This window comes from Zonotrichia leucophrys, chromosome 1A (assembly GCF_028769735.1).
Source record: "Zonotrichia leucophrys gambelii isolate GWCS_2022_RI chromosome 1A, RI_Zleu_2.0, whole genome shotgun sequence".
Taxonomy (NCBI): domain Eukaryota; kingdom Metazoa; phylum Chordata; class Aves; order Passeriformes; family Passerellidae; genus Zonotrichia; species Zonotrichia leucophrys.
The window spans coordinates 28,271,776-28,292,548 of record NC_088170.1 but is presented as its reverse complement, the minus strand read 5'-3'; the positions used below and the strand labels follow the sequence as shown (position 1 = coordinate 28,292,548).

General features: G+C 36.5%; 1 protein-coding gene across 8 annotated transcripts in view; it reads left to right on the top strand.

The window, feature by feature from the left end:
• The window catches only part of PPFIA2 (PTPRF interacting protein alpha 2), a 288,804-nt gene that overhangs the window by 251,637 nt on the left and 16,394 nt on the right, over positions 1 to 20,773 (top strand). For all 8 annotated transcript variants that reach the window (XM_064702003.1, XM_064702001.1, XM_064702002.1 and 5 more), the window contains 2 exons: positions 1,213 to 1,306; positions 17,207 to 17,288. In XM_064702003.1, coding sequence (XP_064558073.1) covers positions 1,213 to 1,306; positions 17,207 to 17,288 — 176 coding nt within the window. The remainder of the gene's footprint in view (positions 1 to 1,212; positions 1,307 to 17,206; positions 17,289 to 20,773) is intronic.

The following is a 20,773-nucleotide window of genomic DNA, read 5'->3' as shown; positions in this document are numbered from 1 at the left end:
TTGTCATAGACATGATGCAGTAGTTGCTTTTGTTCACTTGATTGAGGTGCATGTAAATCTAGCTTGCAAAAGGCTGTGGTGCTATTTCACTTCATAACATTTATGAATTATTTTATTATTAAAATCAACATATCAGGGCAGAAATATTTTAATTTACTTATCCTTTTTTATTATGCCAGCATCCACTATACAATTGTTCACTATCCACTAGCTGTAGATAAGAAATTGCTATGTTCAAATGGAGTCAAGCATCAACATTTTACCATACTGTGGCGTTCTTTCTTGTGCCAGTTGCACACCTTCCTTCCAAGGTGGAGCACAGGAGGAAGGCAGCCTTCAAAGGAGTGCTGCCGGGCCTCTGTCTGCACACACAGGAGTGGGAGTGAGAGGACAGTGTGCAGCCAGAGCCTGGAGACTCTTCTGAGCTCCATGGGCAGGTCCCCTCTTCTTGAACCAGGGCAGCAATAAAAATGTCAGACCATTTTCCATTTCTGTGCTAGGAAAGTCATGTCAGTGGCCATGTGGATGGTACCAGTCATGCCCTTAGTTTCTAAAATTATTTTATTTTGGTCCACATGTCTTACTGCAAGCTTCCTTTGTCACTTTGTGCGAGTTATTCAAGTTCCCTTGACTTTGACCACATTTAGGTGCCTACAAGACACATCCAGGGAGATGTAGGAGGCTTTTTACTTATCTCTGCCAGATTCTTTGTCTCATGTCTGGGAGTTTTCAGGGAAAATGACATCTAAGACCCTCTATGAAAACAAAATGAAGACTTTAGCACTACTGCCTTAGGTGATGCTGCATGATGGCAATAGTAGAGAGACAATTTGAGAGAATTCAATTTCATTTGTACATTTTTCAACTAAGATTAAAACTGAGAGCATTGCTTACTTAGCACCATGAGACTGAGCCTTGGGAGGCAGAGAAAAATAGGTAAAGGAGATAAGGGTGCTCGTGTCATACATTGCCACTAAACACAAGGAGGAGAAAACATTTTTTTTCCTCTACTACTTTTTCCAATGTAGTAAATGCTCATCAGAATTAACTTCTGCAGGTGATAGATGTTCTCCACATACACCAGATGTCACAGTTTAAGAAAACAAATATAGATGAAGGTGGGTGGGAGGGGAATTGAAGGGTTAAGGAGGGGACCAACAGAAGAGAGAGAAGGAAAAATATGGTGGCGTTTTTGTTTGGTTTATTTTCCAGGAGGTTACATGGAAACAGAGGCAGCAGCTCAGGAATCTCTGGGATTAGGCAAACTTGGAACACAAGCAGAAAAGGACAGAAGACTAAAGAAAAAGTGAGTACTGTTTTTATGTGACTTTTTGGCTGAAAATTGATTCAAATATCAGGATTTTTATTGTTTTACTCAAATGTGGAATGAGAAGCAAGACCATCTACTATGGCGTTTTAGTAGTGATGTTTCTTTGCAGTGTAAAAGTTTTTAGAGCTGCGTGTAAAATATAGGGGGAAATATTTAGAGTCTGTCAATTGTACAATATTATTTCAGTTGTGAAAGAACATAGGTTTATGAGAGACATTTTTCCATTTCACATTGTCATTAATCCTGTGCTTTTTGCCTTCAGTGCAATTCTGAAAAAATAGATATGTATTTAGTGGCTCATTATGTAGATTTTCTTTTTCAAAAGGGTGAAAAATCTCTTTAGTATTATCTATTGAACAGTGTTACTTCTGTTTCTAGATGTCAAAGGTTCCCCATAAACCCTAGCAGCTTCAGTTTATTTACCTGTCAGCAAATGCAGACAAAAAGCAGCCTAGCTTTTTGTTTGCATCAATTATATAATAATTTAATGCTGTCTTTCATGCACCTCCTTGTAAAAGCAGTACACTGACTCATAGCAGCTGCCAGGAGCTATGAAGAACTAATAAAATGAGGCTGCAAACACAAAAGAAACTTCTTGGCAGCACTGCACTTACAGTGTAATTAGAGGGTGTCAGAGACAAAGACGGTACTTGAAACTGACTTTGCAAATTCATTCTGTAAGCAAATAGGTTTATTTTCATCCATAACCATTCACTTTAATGCTATTATTTGGATTCTGAAAGCCTCATTTTAAAAAATTTCTGGGTTTTCTGGTTTTTTCTCTCTTTTAAGATTCCTTGCCTGAGTTTCAAGAGAATTTTCAGTTCTAGTCCAAAGAATCCAGGGATAATATTTGAGGTTCTCTTTAAATTTTTATGTTGAATATTTTTAATCACTACTTTTCTGTCAAGTGCTTGATGAAATATAACTTCAAATGTACACATTCATGTAATGTACAAATGCAAACATTCTGTTTAAATCAGCCTCAATTTAGCAATTAGAGAAGCAGTCACTGTGCTAGCTGGAAGAGAAGAAACGTTTTCAATTCAATTAAGAAACTCAAAATAGCATTCACAGGGATGTTACAGTTGATGAGTCTTGTCTCTGTATTTCTTGTCTATACATAATAAGTAATTTTAGGAATATATGGATGTAGATTATGTTACCATAGGTTTTTATTTTTACTAAATCCAGAAGGCATCTTTGAGGCCATCATTACCGTTCATAAAGAATATAACATTATTTTCAGCAGCCTTTTTTTGAAGTCCCAATGTACCTTCCAGTTCTGAGGGCTGAATGTATCACAGTATTGAAACAATTTTGAAGGGAATAATGCATTCATTTTGTTCACTTTCTTATCTGTTAGTTCATTAAACTGGGTAAAATAAAAAGACTTGGCACACACAACTGCAAACATGGCTATTTCATTTATAGATTGCCTACCAACTTTTGGGTCTGTAAATAAGGGGTGTGCAGATAATCTGTTATTAAATTTGTGTCCAATCTCACACAGTCCCATGCTTTCTGCTTTTCAAGTCTTTCCTTTTTTTCTCCTGTGTCTGTCTGTCCTTGGTTCTTTATGGATTAGATGTAATCAAAGTGTCCTCTGCTGGAAGGAATCTTTCCTTTGTGACTATAACTGTTCTATTAGTCTGAACTGTATATTATTTATCCAAAGTATATGTTCTACAACTATCTCATGAAGAAATTTAATTTTCCCCCTGTGCCTTTTAGGGTTACCTATCTTCATAGTTTCTCACTTCAGAACTGCAGAAAGTTTAACATACATTATTGCTAGATTATGTATATATGTATATATATATCGTTTTAGAGGAACCATAACACAGGAAAAAATGTAACCCATTGTGTCAGAGATACACAGGAGATTGTGCTGAATTATGGCAGTTGTTAGGCTGCCAAGCTGTCAGTGGAGTGTAAGAGAATTAACACCTCTTTGTAAGAAATGCAGTCACAGCATCACAGAACGGGTCAGGTTGGAAGGACCACAGTGGGTCCTGTTTCATCTCCCCTGCTCAAGCAGGGTCATCCCAGAGCACATGGCACAGGATTAGGTCCACATGGGTCTTGAATATCAGTCATTTATTTGCATGTCTCACCTTAGAAAATATTAAATTGAGAAAGTCCACAAAGTAATTTAAATGAAAAGTTTGTTGCAGTAGGTCACATTCCTTTGTACCAATTCTTAACAATGCCAAATTCCCTCTGGAAGTAGCCTTGCCATGCACACAGTAGGTGCAAGATTCCTGAACTGTGTGGTGCAAACGAGGAAACTGTGCTATGTAACATTAATGGTGTGGGGATGTGTGGGAGGTCCTTCTAAGACATAATAAGAGAAGTCTGAGAGTCATTTCCTGGCTCATGATGTAGCAGTAGGATCTTTGGCAGTATGATTTAAGTCCCAGTGGTTGATTCCTCCTTTACTGCTAAACAAAACTGCTCTACAAACCCTGCAGAGACAGTGAGCAGTCACTGCAACACAGAGCAGAGCACCTTGTAAGCATTTCTAACTGGCTTGTATTAGGATGTAAAAGCCCAAGAGAGCCAAACCCACAAACAGGATAGGTAAAGGATAGGCTAAAGCTGGGAAGTAGTACTTGGTATTGCATTTCAGGTCTGAGACAGCTTTACTTATGCTGGCTTTGTCTCTCCCTTTAAACAAATGAAAACCAAATCCAAAGCATAAAAAATCAAAAACAACCTCCAAAAGAAACCCTGCAAAGAAACACCCCAACAACACAAAAAGCCATCAAATAGTGATGCCAGAGCCAATTCTCTTTTCTATAAAACAAGTATAATACCCCATACTAAAATTGTGTTTCCCTTTGAGATGTGCAAATCAGGTGACGTAGCTTTCAGCGCTGTTAACAGCTCAGCAACAGTTCAGTGGTGCTTCTGGTGCAGGAAAACAGAGATTCTCCCCTTGCTGTGAAACAGAAGTCGGGTTCATCAGTGTGATCAACATATGACTACTGTGCTAGTAGTCATGATCTTCACCCACCTCTGCTATTAGCTTGGATTTAGTTTGGATGAAAGTCATTATAAAAGGATAGATTCATGTTAAATTATATCCATGGTATTTCTTAACTGAGAAATACTTAAAATGTTAAATTTCTAATTTTGCGTTTTTGAATGTATTTAATTTCATCAGTAATTCCAGAAGGATGCCCTTATCCCAGGGATAAAGATGCATGATGTTTCAAATTGCCAGGTACTGCAGCAGCAGGTTCTAATGGTGCATCAGGTGTCCTGAGCACCTGCTCCCTCAAGCAAATGTTGCATCAACTCTGGTCCCCATGGAGTCAGGAACACACTGCAGTGTGTTATAGTGCTTTAGTCCCATTTGTTTGCATGGAGCCAGGTACTGAATAAGAGTTTTCACTCTGAAAAGTTTAATGAGAGAGTGTGGTAATTTTGGAGACCAGTTCCCTCTCTGGTGATTATAGTGTCATTATCCTAAATTTCAAGGTTTCCCTGCTTCCTTTTTAAAATATGCTAGTTAGATGTAAAATTTCTTTCAGTTTCAATTGACTGCTTAGACTTCATTAAAATGTAATTAACAGTTTCTCTCAATAATATGATAGGCATTTATAAACCTCCAAGGGTCTCTATTCATCCAAAATTTGCTTATTACAGTTGATCTATTAGGAATAAGCCTTACTCCTAAGGCATCAAAGAGAAATTAAGAAGGTTGTGTAGAATTTTTAAATTATACACAACATCTCTTACAAGCTGAGAAGATGAATTTATGTTGCCTGACGCATCCATAGATGTTTACTCTCAACATTAAATAAATGACAGTTCTGGTTAATACTGAAACTTTTTAGGTCTTACTATTTGTAAATTCAGCACGCTGTTCTAAGACACAAAAGATGAGGGTAAGGGGTATTTAAAGTGTTTAAGGTGTTACTCATTTTTGTGAAATTAATTGATGTTGGGGTGTGTATGTGCTTGATTTTTATAATTTTAACTAGATTTTGTATTTCACTTCACTTGTTCTGTATAAAATGTGGTGATGTTTTGTATATAGAATCTTCTGCCTTTTGCCTGAACTTTCAGAGCCTGTTTTCCTAAAGAACCCTTGTTAATGAAACCTCAGGGTTTAGGACTAGAATTATTAGTGGCACAGATAACCATCTGTCACAGTTACATTCAACTGAACGCCCCCAATGATTATTTAAATAGTTTTCTCTCCTCTAAACCATACCTTTTGATTAAGATAAACTCTCCAGAAGGTAAAAATGAAGAATGGACCTTTTCTCTTAATATTTTTTTTCCTAGTGATTAACCAGTCTCACTCTGGAAAACACTTATCTAATTTCCAATTCTGAATTTTGTAGTTGACTCTAGCTACCATTCTCTGTGACCATGTACAGACTATCTCCTGTGTTCATGACATCATCTTTTGGGGGTGTTGTGCAAACTGTGCATGCACCATGACTTGGCCTTGGCATTCACACAGGGCTGTCATGATAGCCCAGGCCAGGACCCAGCTTAGGAAGTTCAGGTCAGTCCAGTTTCTATTGCAATGTGTGAAAGCCCCTGAAAGGTTCAGGCAGAGTCACAGTGTCCTCTGGAACAGGAGAGGTTGGTCAGTGTGTGTCCCACAAAACGATTCATACATCAGAAAATGAGTAGATAACTGTGGCTAAAATGAACTGTATTCCCCTTAAAAATCCCTGTCTCCACTGACCTCAGGTCAAGTTAAGGCACTTAAAAGAAGCTATATAAATGTTTTACTGTCTTTTACACTGAAATACCATACATTGAGCTGTTTATGAAAATATTCTTTATTTTCATAAACAGCCAAACTTGAAATATTAGCAACAAATAGAGTTGTGTTTGCTTCCCTTTTCAGCATCAATTGTTTTCTCCTTATCCACAGTTTTGCTCAGGAATGATGTCACATTGCCCATACCTAAAAGCTTCACTGGTGGCAAATACAGCTCTAGAGAGTCTTGCTTTGTACAGTGTAGTATGGCTCCAAAGGCCAGGAACCCTTTTCAAATGCAATGTTTGATTTGATCTGCAAAAATATGCAAAGTAGCAGCAAACAAGTGTCTCTGGAGAAATATAGATGTATATATACCATATGTTGTGTGAAAAGTGTGCAATAATTGGTCATAGTCACTGCCATTTCACAGGATGTGCTGATTGTATCCCCTCTGAGGCACCAGCATAAGGCAAGGTTTGAGAAATTTAAGTGCTCTGTAGTCCTGGATTGCCACTCAGAGGTGGGTTTGACATTGTGCATGCTGCTAGCACAGTGGGAGATTGGCTTGTGCCATCCTTTCTACAGCAATCCCAAAGACAAATCATTTTATAATTGTATATTTTGTACAAATTATTACAAAAATCCCTGAGAAAGAATTCACATGCAAGCCAGCTATTCTGGATCATGATGGCAGGACCCAAGTCCAGAAGCTGATAAACTCCCCAGTGTATTAATGTGAGTCAAGAGCAGCGCTTTAGCCACACATTTTTCTTCAGTTTTGTTTGATTTGACTCTGAACAAGAATCTATTAATTCCATATTTCCAAAACAAGCTTGATGTGGAGTTTATGTTTTCCAAGGAAAATCAAAGTATACCGTTCTTTCCCAAGAACCTGTTTTTTGGGGGGATTTACTCCACAGCAAGAGGTTTTTGTTTGCAAATTCAGCTTCCTGGCTTCAAGTGCACTGCAAAAGAGCATTGATGTGCCAGGACACATACATGTGCTTACATACATGAAAAAACCCTTGTAAAATCAAGACCTAAGAAATTCTCATATGTAAAAAAATAAATCTTTAGTATCCATAGCCTTATAATTAACTTTGCAGAGAGAATTGCAATGCTGTTAAGCCTCAGCTGATTACTGTGATGTACATGTTAAGCAGCAGGAACATCATGTGAACAGAACAGCATGTTGGATTGACTCTCTCTATTTAGGGAAAAAAAAAAAGAATTTAAAATGTTGATTAGTTCACTTGATAAACATTTTTATTATTTTTTTAATAGGCAAATCCAAGTTTTATATCTCTGTCAACAAGCAACTTGAAAAAAAAAATAGGTAGACTATTTTGTGGAATACTGTGGACTCTTTTGTTTGAAACACTGCAGTTATTGTGTAATTGCTTTTGAATCCACAGGATGCCCCTTTAATTAGATTAATTAATTAGGTTTCATGTGTGCAAGTGCAATTAGAATTTGATGTAGTGTATTTGTGACTACAAATAATTTCTGCCCTCTGCAGTATGCAAATAGCTGTTTCTAATGATTTTTTTAATTGCACACATTTTAGAAAATTAATCCAATTGGATTAATTAGGGTGTTTTTCTGTGCCGTCCACCTTATTAAGCACCATTGTATCCTAAACATATGCAATTTATTTTTTGATATAGGTCTTAAGAGTACAATGTTTTCTCACCCCCAATCTTTTATTTTCTGAATCTTCAGGAAAATTCAAGTTTTGCATTTAATTTCATTCCTTCCTACCTTATCTATGAAACGCTCAGATATGTTGTTAGTAGTTTTTAGCCTGATCTTTAGTTTTTCCTCACTGTCTAGCAAAATGTGTTTGTTTTCCCATTCTGATGAAAGAAGGGGAGGTGTTCAGTGTTCTGATATGCAGCTTAGGATTGTCTGCTGTGTGCAGTGTGGTTTTCTCTTGGCTGGATCAGTGTCTAGTCTTGGAGACACATAAAGATGAAATTTATTTTTAAACTTAATTCCTTTAGTAAGTATTTTAACTGGAACAGTTTCAAATCATTAGTCAGTCAAGGCTTTTGCAGTATTAAAAATGTGTCTTGTTCTTACATTGATACTTGGAGGCTTTTTAGCATTACAAATGTAAAGATAAATGGGTTTTATTTTGCAGAGGATTATTAAACCTTATTTAGATTATTCTGATGATGGAAAAGACGATACAACATATTTTTTTCTATATCTAACTCATATTTTAAAAACATTTTCTTTTTTTAATAGTATTTTTTTAATAGTACTTTTTATCCTTTGCCAAGTTTTTAAAATTCTCTTCCTCATAAAAGATAAGAATATTTGTACAAGAAAATTGCAACTTTTTAATCAGACATAAACCCCCAAGGCTCTAGTCCCTATCTTATCTACATGTAGAAGTCTATCCATTGCAATTTGGAACTTCTGGATAAATATAAGCTTATACCCTGGTGCATACAGCTGGCTTTCTAAACAAGTCTTTCCAGCAGATGTAAGTATCCCATCAGATTAACTGTAGAATTAGGATTTAAAGGAAAAATGGGTAAAACACAACAGAGTGAAAATATTCTACACAACTTTTATATTCACATATGTCTAAGAAAATGTAATAAAATGGCAATAAATTTGTTGCCTTATGACAAAATAAAACCCCAAACCATAAAAATACCCAAAAGGTAAAACCTAGAATTAAAAATCCATTTTTCCCTGCTGTATTTTATTATTTTCCAAAAAGATGCTCAGGAAGTGACAAGCCCCTTGATGACCTACCCCTGTCTACTCCCATCATGGCCTTCAGGCCTTCCCATAAATTGTCCCCAAGTGACTGCAAACTGCGAGCTCATTAAAACTACAAGAAAATTTCTTGCATTCCAGTCAATCCCCCTGTTTCTCTCTACACACAGCCAAAGGAGTACTCAGTGGAAAATGTAACAAACAGCAGTTCTGCTTCAATATACTGCAGAAGGCTCAAAATTAAAAGCTTTTTCAGCAAAGGTGATCCCATCAGTCTTTGCAATTAGCTCAGTAGAAAATGAGAATGAATCATGAATGCATATTCAATTCTAGTGCTACTTTCATCAGATTTGGTAATTTTTTTAATAGCTCCCTAGTACTTTACTTATATTACATGCCTTTGTTGTCCTTCCCTTCCTTAATCTTCCTGTCTTAATCTTCTTGTGTATAAATTTGTCATTTGTTTCCATCTACTTTTCTGTGTTGCACTTTCTCTGCTCCCTCCCAGCTGTTTTGCTGATCTTGCACACATGAAAGCAAAATTGAAGTCCTCAAAAACAATGCCCTTCCAAACTGACTGAAACGTCTGCAACCTCTTCTTAGTTAAACACAGAAAAGGTTTTTCATCTCACATTTATTACAACTATATCTACCAAGCATTTCTAGATCTCTGTAAATAATTTGTCAATAGAAATGTAATATTCTGTGGTGTCTGGGTTTCATTCAGGTCTATAATTTTCTTTTTTATGATGGCAACTAATGGATGATGTAGAAAGTTTATTATCAGCAATGACTACAGCAATCCTACTTTCTCCTCCATATACTGTACGTGTTATATTGGCAATATTAGGTTACCCAAAGGGCAAATCATTCATACCACTGTTACTACAGATACAGTGTTAGAATGACTGCTGAAATTAAAACATACCTCATTCACAATAAAACTGCAAATATAAAATTTTGCAACCAGTTCTAGGTCATTTTGGATTACTATGAGATATTTTGCTAAGATATGATTAAAGTGCACATAGAAAAGTAAACCTTGGTATGTAATCCGCTCAATTTTACTGTGTATCTGTGGTAATTTGGTTTGGGATTTTCAAGATTTTTAGGGTTGCACAAAAACCCTAGTGAAATTATTCAAAGCTAAGCAAAAAGCTTTGATTTGAAAACCTACTCCACATCTGCTGTGTTTGCAGATCTTTGGCATGAATGTGTATTGTTGATGGAAGATGTGCTGTGCTGAGTGGTTCCTAATAAATAGCCACCATGAGTTTAATGAAAATCTCATTTTGACAATTTCATTGCTCCTCACAAGAGCACTTAAGTTTTCTAAAGCATTGAAAGATCAATTACAAAGATTTCTGTAGTTATAATGGTGATATTATTTTATCAATCATACTATTTATTTTTTTATGGACTACTATATGTTCATTAACATTTATGTGCTTTTTTTTTCCATTCATCTCTCTTCATCTCATGAAAAGCATATCTGGGTAAGTTAAAATGCCATGGTTGCTGAACATATTAATCTTCAGCACCATGTTTATTTTCTATGTTTTATTCCTACTTTTTTTTTTGTTTTTCCGTGAATCTTATGTAACAAATCCATTCAGAAAACTGAAACTGAATCCATGCAAAAAAATGAAAGCTTTCAAAGTACTCAGAATAAATGAAAACCTTGAAATCATTCACAAATTTAGGTCAGGACTTGTTCCTGAAGTGCTTCACAGAATGAGTTAACTACTTGGAGATAACTTCTGTATTTTTTTTTTTTTAATAAACACATTTTGGGAGTTCTAAAGTCCAGAATCACAAAGACATTTGAGAGTTAAAGACAGTGGAAAAATTATGAGTTTAACAAATGCTGTTAAGGCATGAATTCTGTTTATTGAATCACAAAAGACTCACAGAGTATACAAACTTTTTTTTCTGTTTGAACACTCATGTTGTTTCAAAACAAACATATATGCAAAAAATATTTTATTTGTGCATATAATTTTACTGTTTTCTCTTTCACCAGTTCATTTTCTTGTTTGTTTTGGTTTTAGTAATTAACCTTATATCAAGTTTAAAATCTTCATCTCTTCTTTGATCTATTGTAGAAATTTTATTTCTTCTTGAATAAGAATTTGCAGACTTAAGGAGGAAATTTCAGTAGGTGAAAGGAAACAAAACTTAGCTTTGAACAAGGGTTACCACAATATATTATAATATTTGATTATGAAATTGCTTTGTAAAAAGAGATTTGATAACATTTGACCATCCTGGGACCACTGAGGGTCTCTGATGTAGTACAATACACTCAAGACTGAAAGACTGTGTATTATGCAAGTCTGCTTATTTCACAGCTGTTTTATTTGGTTTTTAATACTAGCCCTCTGAAGATCTATTTGACAGGGTTTATCTTATCCATTCCTGAATGTCCTTCACTTAGCCAAATAAATAGCTTCAGAAAAAAAGAACGCTGCCCTTCAGTTTGCATACAGCTTAAATGTTCACCTAACATGGAATATCCACAGCACTGTTATTCTTTAGTCTGGGCTACTGTGGAAATTATACGTCCTTATTTTATAGATTTTAAAACATTCTGTTTATTACTTACATCTTGATTTCTGTATTTCAGTCATCTTTTTCTGAAAACGCCTTAAAGTTGAATACAAAACATTTTGTAAAATATTGGAGATTGAATTTTGTCCATTGTTTCCAGCCTGACCTGATATTTGATTCAGAAAGGAGAACAAAGGTTTCCAATAATTTAAAATCCAGATCACTTAAGTGTCAAAGTTCAAACAGGATCTGGCCTAGTTTTTAATTAGTGCAGTCTTTAAATCAGTTGGATCCTTCCAGATTAAATTAAATCTGCATTTTGTGGCAATAAGAACTGTTGAGTCTCTCCCTAACCTCCCACTCCACTTCCTACTTTAAATCCATTTATAGTCTTGCAGAAAGTACATCTGTAGAAAATGTATCTTGAAAATGTTTCTATATAAAATGTTTCTATATATAGAAAATGTAAGTTGATATTTTTATTAGATATTATTAACTTATGCAAATTCAACTTTTTTTTTTTTTATGCAATGTCCTGAGTTACAGATTCTGGCATGTCTTAAATAGTTGGCAAATGACAACAGAAAGGATAAAATCTAATTCCAGTTTAATTCATTAGAAATCCTGTCTCCTCTTTTTTTCAGACTTTGAATGTATGTTAGATTTCAAGCAGCAGTTGTGTTTAATCTTACCTTGAAATCATAGGATTACTCAGATAAATGCAAGATATTTGGTCTGTCTTTTCTGTCTGGTTCTCTTCTAGAAACCTATCATATGCAGTACTTTGTTATAAATGAAACATTTTAATATTGGTGATAACAATAACCATAATAATGTCAGTTCATAGTCAGAGGACCTGCTAGGTAAAAACCTCAATCTGTTTTGTGTTTGAGAAAATGTCTGTGACTAAAGGCCATTTCACAATCTTCGTTACCCATTAGCCAAATTTTTAAATCAATTCTGCTTGTGTTTTAGAAGCATGATCTGGCTCTTGACTTCACTGTGACTCCTTGTCAATTTATCTCACATTTATGATTATGTTTTAATTAAGAGACATTATATATTTTATGCAGTATAATATCCCTGAGGTCTTTTCACATGAACCCTATTAGATATCAGAGTAAATCCTATTACTTGCAGAAATATTGAGTTCTGTGTTGAAGTATTGTTTGCATTTCATCAAGACAATGTCTGGGTGTCGTGTATTGCACAGAGTGTTTGCAGTATGTGTGTTAGAAATCCTGAGCTGTCTTTGCTTGTTTGCTTCATGGGGGGCAGCCTTGTCTTCGTGAAGAAAATTGAATGCCACTGAATGACACACTTTAAGTCAAGATAGCATTAACATCCTACACAAGTTCTATTTAAAGATTATTAATGTTTTTAATAAAGTTCATTGGGCTTTATGCAATGAATTGATGACAGCTGCTGATACAGAGTTAGAATTTCCTTGGTATGAGAGAATACATATGAAGTAGATTTGCAGGATAATTTCACTCACTTTTTCTGCCTTCCTGTTGCTTCCATGTACTTCTCCTTTCCAAGGGGTTATTGAAGCATTCAGAAGTCCCCATGCTATGGGACAGTTGTGCTCTCAGGTTTTTAGGTTGATCTGGGCAGTGTGTTGTACCTGGCTCGTGGATGAGTGGTGCTGAGGCAAATGGCCCAGTGTTAACAGTGTCCTTAGCAAGTTATTTTGGGGAGGATTAAACACCAGAAGTCAGTGCTAGGACAGCAACTCTGCTTCTCCTACACACAGCTTCACAACACAACTTGACATTATGTGACTTTTCTTTACTGTCTTTAATAAAAATGTGAAAATAGCCCACTTCACGTGACTCTCCCTAAAACACACAAAGTATTTCTCAATGTTGGATTGATGTTAAACAGTTGATGTTCATGGAATTTCCAGACTTTACAAAACCAGGCTCACAGTAATGATATATTTTAAATAGCATATTCCAGTTACTCCCATAATATCTCCAGGAAGAAGATTTTGTTCTTTAGCAGTAATAATGTTGTATTTTAAAATATGGCTTTAATGTGGAATTCATTACACTGGTAGTAAGTGGTTTAAACCCCTATCTGCAAAATAATGTCATTTCTAGTAATGCCTAATTAATATCAATTTTTCCTTGTTTTCATATGCTGCCAAAAAACCTAAGCCAGCATGGAAATAATTGCATTTCAATCCCCTTCCTCCTTGCCAATGCAACATGGACACATTGTAACATGGGGTACTCTTCTGACAACTGAGGAGGGGAAAATCCCCAGTTCCCCTGCGAGGAACCTCCTAAGTTAGATTGTCTGTACAATGCTTTCCATGATCCCCCAAACCGTGTGTTTGTAATGAAGGGAAGAGGGAGTGGTAAGCTCTAGGGCATTTGTCCCTTCTTCCTCCTGTCATCACCTGTATGTGTTTGCAAGGAAAATTGAACTGCAGTTACCAATATTTTGCTTTGGGGTTCTTCTGTTTTCAGGAAGCCAGTGACTGTCCCATAAGGACAATTGTAGACAACATCCTGTCCATTCTAAAATATTGTTTTCTATTCCAAAACAGGCAGGTCACTGGATTAATTTTTCAGCTGATTTGCACAATTGGTAAAAACAGTGCATATTTTTTCCTACATGATACTTTTAATTTAATGAAAGAGTGGACCTTTTTTTTTCTATAGTGCTAGTTCATATGACAAAAAAAAAAAAACCCTGGCCACACCATTCATTAGGGTTTTCACTGACTGTAAACTTAAGAATGTATCTCTTAGTCAAAAAATATAAATTCTGAGTTTAGGTTTGGCTCATAAAGGTTCAGGTTTGAAGGCTTGAAGGTTCAGGTTTCACAGATCTCCTAGTTTGTATTAAGTAGTCAAAAACTAATATTCCAAAAGTAAATTATAATTTCCATTAACTTTACTATTGCAGTGCTGTTTATAAGAATCATCTGAGGAAGAAATCATAAGTTTTTAAGCATTAAATTCTTTTTAAGGCAAGAAAACATTATAAAAGGCCTTTTACTATCCTTCTGCATCGATGAGGGAGGCACAATGCTTATGATGGGTATAATTCATGTGCATGTCTGAGTACAGGATTTTTATCTTTATGCTAAAAGTATTTTCAATTCAGAGCAATTTCCTTCTACATGCAAAGACCATTTGGGTTACGTTTATCAAACTAAAGGCTTTGGCTATAGCACATACATATATATATATGTATATATACACACACACGTATATTTATGGCATCTCATTTCTGGCCTGTCCCCATTTCCTTGAGCTGAAATCAGTAACCACAGCTCTATTGTCCTTTAGCTCTGTGAGCCAGACTGCCTCTGAAGTAACAGAAGTGCTTTCCCACTCTGGGAGAATGTATTGGTTTGAGGATCACTGGAATGACTGTAAGCCTCCACACCAAGACTCGGGCTGGTACAGATGTTGCAAAGTCACAGAAGACTCCCTAGAAATGTGTGCTCTGTAATTCCAGTATAAAGGAACTGAGTTTTTCATGGAAGTGAGACCTTGAAGTGCCAATGCCTCTTCTTCAGGCATCTCAGTTCCTGAAGTCATGCAGAGGTTTAACACCAAATCCAAGAGGCCCAGACTTCCTTCCCACCTCCTTGTAGTCCAGGTGCTGCTGCTTTCTTGCTTGGAGCAGGAAACCAACACGAGCAAGGAAGGCCAGTGACCCTCAAAGACATGATCTCATTTTCTACTTAACATGTTAACCAGCCCAGCGCTTTCAGCTGGGATGATTGAAGAGAATAGCTCAGATAAAAGAACTCTGGGATCAGGTTCCTCCAGGGATGAACTCCCAACTACAGAAGGAGCTGCTCCCCAGGATTGGGCTGGTTGTAGGGAAGGAGCACATTGTACAGGGTTTTGTTCAGCCCATGCTCTGCCATGGGACACCAAAAGTGGCCAGGTGAGGCAAGGGCATTCCTGAAAGCTTGTGTCTCCCTACGGATGGCCATGCCAGCTCTCAGACCTGGTAGCAGCAGGAGACCTGCAGTCCTGCTGTAGCATCTGTGGGAGGGACAGCACCACTGCACCACCTGCAGAACCAACCCTGAGGGAAGGCTGCAACCTAAATACCTCATCCACAGGGAGCTGGGATGTGGCCAAGTCTGGCCATGCCTTAATTCTGCTCTCCTAAGCAGGCAGGTGAATACCTTTCATAGGCATTCACTACTTATCTCCCTGGGAATATGCCTTTCCTGCATCCCCATTGCCTGCTGAAGGTAACAGGGTGTTCATGTACTCAGAGAGCAACTTCTTGTTTTACTGAGGGTTTTGCTTTCACAGAAATCAAGGATAGCTCCACAGTGGCTTGGGATATCCCTGTGACAAAGGAAAGGTCTGCTGCAAAGGCTGTGGAGGAGGAGAAGCTGTATCAATTTCAGTAATGCTGTCAAGTATTTGTAATGTTAAATATTACTAGAGCATAAGCTCAGGAAATAAAGCAGCCTGCTTTCCATAAATATTCAGAGCCAGGGATTTAAACCTGTATGCAAAATCTATTATTTGAGTTCTTTTTTCTGCTAAAGCCGTATTCACTCAGTGTGGCCCCTTGGCAATGCAAAAATCCCCAAAGGACTACTCCTTACAAATAAGATCACTCCATTGCTTTTATCTGCTCTGATTTTACAGTACATATATTTGAAAGGCTGCTGAGGCGGTGACAAATTGTCAAGGGATAACTGAATCACAAAGGCTGTAGTAATAAAGGAGGACAGAAAAAAATTGAAGCCATAATTCCAAGATTTTCTTGTTATTTGGGAATGTAAGCAAATTTGAATACTACATTAGCATAGTCCCTGTCTAATTTGTTTTTCACTACAGCTTGTTGCAGAGAGCATTCTTTTGTGGTTTGCTCAGTGGGAGGCAGCTGAAAGGATGTTGTTAAATACCAGAAAAAAAAGACATTTGAAGGACTGCTTTTTCTACACCATCACCACAGCGGAAATGTCTGGTGAAATGGCTGAATGTTTTTAATATAGAGCAATTTCCTGGTAGACTAGCTGACTAGTTTATATGTAACTATACCAAATATTTAGTACAGCCATATTAAAAGTATCAATTAAGCTTTGAGAATGATGTTTTACATATACACCAGTTTTAGTCCAGAAAAACTGCAGATACAGGAGCTGGAATGGTATTTGATCAACTCAATAGACAGACATATATATATATATATATAAAATTGAGAAATCACATCAATTCTATAATTATAAAAATACATCAGTAAACCATAAAGAATTCTTTTATATATAATAAATGATTAAAAAGATGCAAACATGGAACTACGAAAGATACAATCAACTCTTAAATAGCCAGAGATGGCACACTTAAGGTACAGAATAGCTGTACTGCATAGGCCCTAGCACTGTGCGTAGCTGGAACAGCTGGCTTAGTGTTTCAAACACAAACTCCTCTCACATCCAGCTGCATTACATCCATGCTTAGTTCATGTCTAGAAGTTGCCACTTCTGGGCCTTACTGAGTCATTACCAGATCAGAGATAAGTTAGTCTCAGGAGTCCCCTCAGTTTTCTCTTCAGCAATGTCTGTTTTGATACCCTTTTATTATAGGGTATACTGATTTTTTATTGCTTTGGCTAAAGAAGAGAGAGAAACCTTGCCTTTTCTATGTTAGATGTTTCAAAGGATGTCAGAAAAAATGAAGAATTGGGAATAGATTGAGAGTACATTCAACAGGAGAAAGAGCTGTATTGTTAACTGGTGTGTTCTGTGCTTTTTCTATGCCTGTCATTGTGCTTCACTGTTATTGCCCTTCACAAAAAGGCAGAGTTGCATCTTTTTGTCCCAGCACATAACTGCACATATTTACCATTTCTTGATCCATTTTTAGACATGAACTTCTGGAAGAGGCTCGGAGGAAAGGTTTGCCTTTCGCACAGTGGGATGGACCGACGGTGGTTGCCTGGCTGGAGGTAGGTTCTGGCCATAGCTTGAAAATGTGACTCACTTTTGTGAATTGCTTCTGTGTCCTTACAAATCTTAAAAGAGACTGTTACAGCCTCTTCCTCTCCTGCTGTGCGCTGTGCCATCAGCACTACGTGGGCTTTGACACTGGATGGTGTAAATTAGAGACTAGAGCTGAAAAAAGTAAGTCAGAATTGCACAGTGGGATGAGGACCAGAAATGCACTTGAATCCCAAAGTTTTTAAATCTTTGAATTACTCAACCTCTAAATGTCTAGGAACTCCACAGACATTTTTTGTAGAATGATGTGCTAATTTTAAATAAATGTGAAGAATTTGTAGCTTTCTACATTTTAAAAACATAATGGGAAATCCCCTCACCATTTTCACCTGCAGTGTGGGAGACCCAGGTTGAAATCTCCCTGATTTGACAGGCAGTGCCTTCATATATGAACTCCAATGTGCAGAGAGCTGTCCTTTATGTACTTTGGAGGACATAAACAAATGAGTTTTGGAAATCAGGAAAAAAAAACATTCAGCAGAGCTGTCATCAATTTTGACAAAGTAATCTATGAATGTTTTAGGTGAAGGAACTACTCAAAAAAACCCGTACACAGATGCTGAGGGGAGAAGGCCGCAGAAAGAATGATCATATACGAATCCACAGTCACTTTTATTTAGCAAGGCTGAAACACTTCAGTGCAGATACAAACTCTTTGTTGGCTCAAAGAACAAGTCTATTCCTTACTCTACCAAGCATCTACCTATTCACAACTTTTCTCCTGCCTGCTAACCATTGATCATCAGTTAGACTTTGTGAAGTTTTCCCCTGCAATAGAAGAAGGAGATCGCTCTCCAAACCTTTGACAGAAATATGCTAGTGAATAAATGAAAGATGAGAAAAGAAAGCAGCTAGTGTGCACAAAATTTCAGCTTCACATTGGAATTGCTGAGGGTACCTAATGAAAAATACAAAATGAAAACTGCCAAAAGTCAATGCAAGCATTTGTATATGGTCTTTGAAAATAGGATTATATCCTCATTCCCAAAAAATCTCTGTTAATATGGAACAATCCTTTATTTGGCCACTACTTTGCTTTGTCATACAACTTTAGGAGTTCTGTAACCAGATTTGTATCAGTCAGAAATACTTAGCATTACAGTAAAGGCTGATTTGCTGGAGACATGAACATACAAAAGTCTGTTATTTCTGCATACCGATACCCTCATATTTCAAGGAGATCTGCAGTTTCAAGCAGTTTTTGACAAGTTAAGCCTTTCTTTTTTTCCCCCTTGATTCTTCCCTGAAAAATAGGATATGCTTCCCACTGTCTAAGAGAGGGGCTATAAAGAGAAATCAGGATCTGTGAAGTTCTTGGGGAATATGATGACAGTAGCACAGGAGAGCTCAACAGGAAGTTTAGGTCACAGTAGTCAGTGCAGATTGAAAACTGATTACAAAAATATATAAGGATAGGACTAGTGTGTTTATTCTATAAGCATCAGTACATTTCATGCTCTCCTAAAGAAAAATATGTGTCACTTCAAATACAGAATAAAGCTAATATTAAATGAGAAAAATACTCACAATTTAGAAGTATATTATGAAATTTTCAAACTTCACAGGGCTTTTCAGCCTTAGCATTCATTCTTGTAGTTTGTAAGTAGCACAGACATAGTTGAGAAATAATTTAAGAATTTTGTGTTTTCTTAATTCTGGAAAAGTATATTGCTCTCAATATCTGAGTTCTCTGTCTAGAATTATTTCTGTCTTCTCTTTTTAGAGACTGTTCATGTAACATCGTTTTCTGCTAGACAGCTATTTTGTTAAAGAATTTACTTACTTTGTTAAAGAAATAATTTACCTAATGAGCAGCAAACAGTTTATTTCTGCAGGGTGAATAATTCCCGGTGTTTGTGGTTTTCCACTTTCCAGGTGTATGTGTGAAAAAAATTAATGTTAAAGTAAATGAGGTGATGAAATACATTTTAAAGCTATGCATGTTTTTTTCATGGCCGTTCAAGTGCAGCTGGGTGTTATCTACATTATTTTTGGGTTTGGTTTTTTGTTTTTTTTTCTTTCATGAAACTTTGTATTTTGTAACAGTTTGTTGGAATCAGATCATGTTTTCAGGTTCAGACTAGCACTGGATGGATGGTAGTGTCTAATCCCAGCTGTGGGAAGGACTTACTCAAACAATGCAGTCATGTCTCAACCTCTGTGGTACTTCAGGACTCAAAGCCTGACTGAGCCTTCTGCAACTTGACAGTCAAGTCTGTTTTCCCTGTGACATAAAAGTGATCTAACAGCTGTCTTTTATGGAAATATTTCCCAGATAAAGTATAAACCTCTTAAGAACCACACACTTCTTCCCCCTACTGTGTCAAATGAAATGAAAATCCTTTCAATTCATCACTGCTTTACAGATTTTTTGGTGAATTTCTTCATTTCCTGGACCTTGTGTCCTCTTTTAGTAAGCCTATATTAAGAGTAAAAACAAAAGACAGCCAATGGAATCAGCTAATTCTGATGGCCTATTTGATATGCACATAGCTAAGTGAATTTGTTTTCCATTATGTTATCTGTAAAATCTCAGTGATTATGGCATTCCCTGCTTATGTTCTTCTCACAGGCTTTGCTAAGCATTATGTACTTCACACCATGATTAAAAACCTCACATGTGTGATATGAAATTACCTCCTTTGGGAAAAAGAGCTGTAGACACTGACATTCATATTAATGAGGCAGCATAAAATGAGAAAGCTGAGAAAAACAAGAGTAATTCACACTCAGTAGGTCCAAATTTACTGTAAAGTCTATCCCTGATTATTTGAACTGGGCTTGGTTAATTTCTACTCAGAAGATAAAAGCTGAGAAATGTAAGATTGTGTGTCTTGGGTACACCATGTTAAAAAAGAAAAAGCCAAATTTTAGTACAAAAGTGAAAAAGTTACTTAATTCCTCTTAGATGATTTTCTGTACATAATCTTATCAGATAGGAAGTAACATTGATTTGTGCCAGTACTTGGTCATTAAAACCTGGGAAAGGAGTAGCCCAGGGGATGGAGGCAGCTCTAAAAATAATTCAAAGCATGCCTTGCTTTAAAGTTCTGATTACAGTAAAAGCAAAAAGAATTCACATGAAATCATGGCAGTTTCAAAGGTTCTGAAACAATTTTGTTCTGTTAGAGACTATGATATTCATACTTGTGTGTGTTACCATGCTTATTCAGACTGATAGGTGTCCTGACAAATTATTTGTTTGTTATTGGTCATTAATTAATTGGTTGTTAGTGGTCATGACACCAAGTCTTACAGTTTAAGAAGCTTTTGGACAATGCTCTTGGCACATGATGTGATCCTTGAGGCTGTTCTGTGCAGAGCCAAGAGTTGGACTTGATTGTGCCAGTGGGTCTCTTCCAGCTGAGGATATTCTATGATTGTAATTTCATTTGGGAGATGGAGCAGTGCTTTGGATGAAATGCCCTTTTCT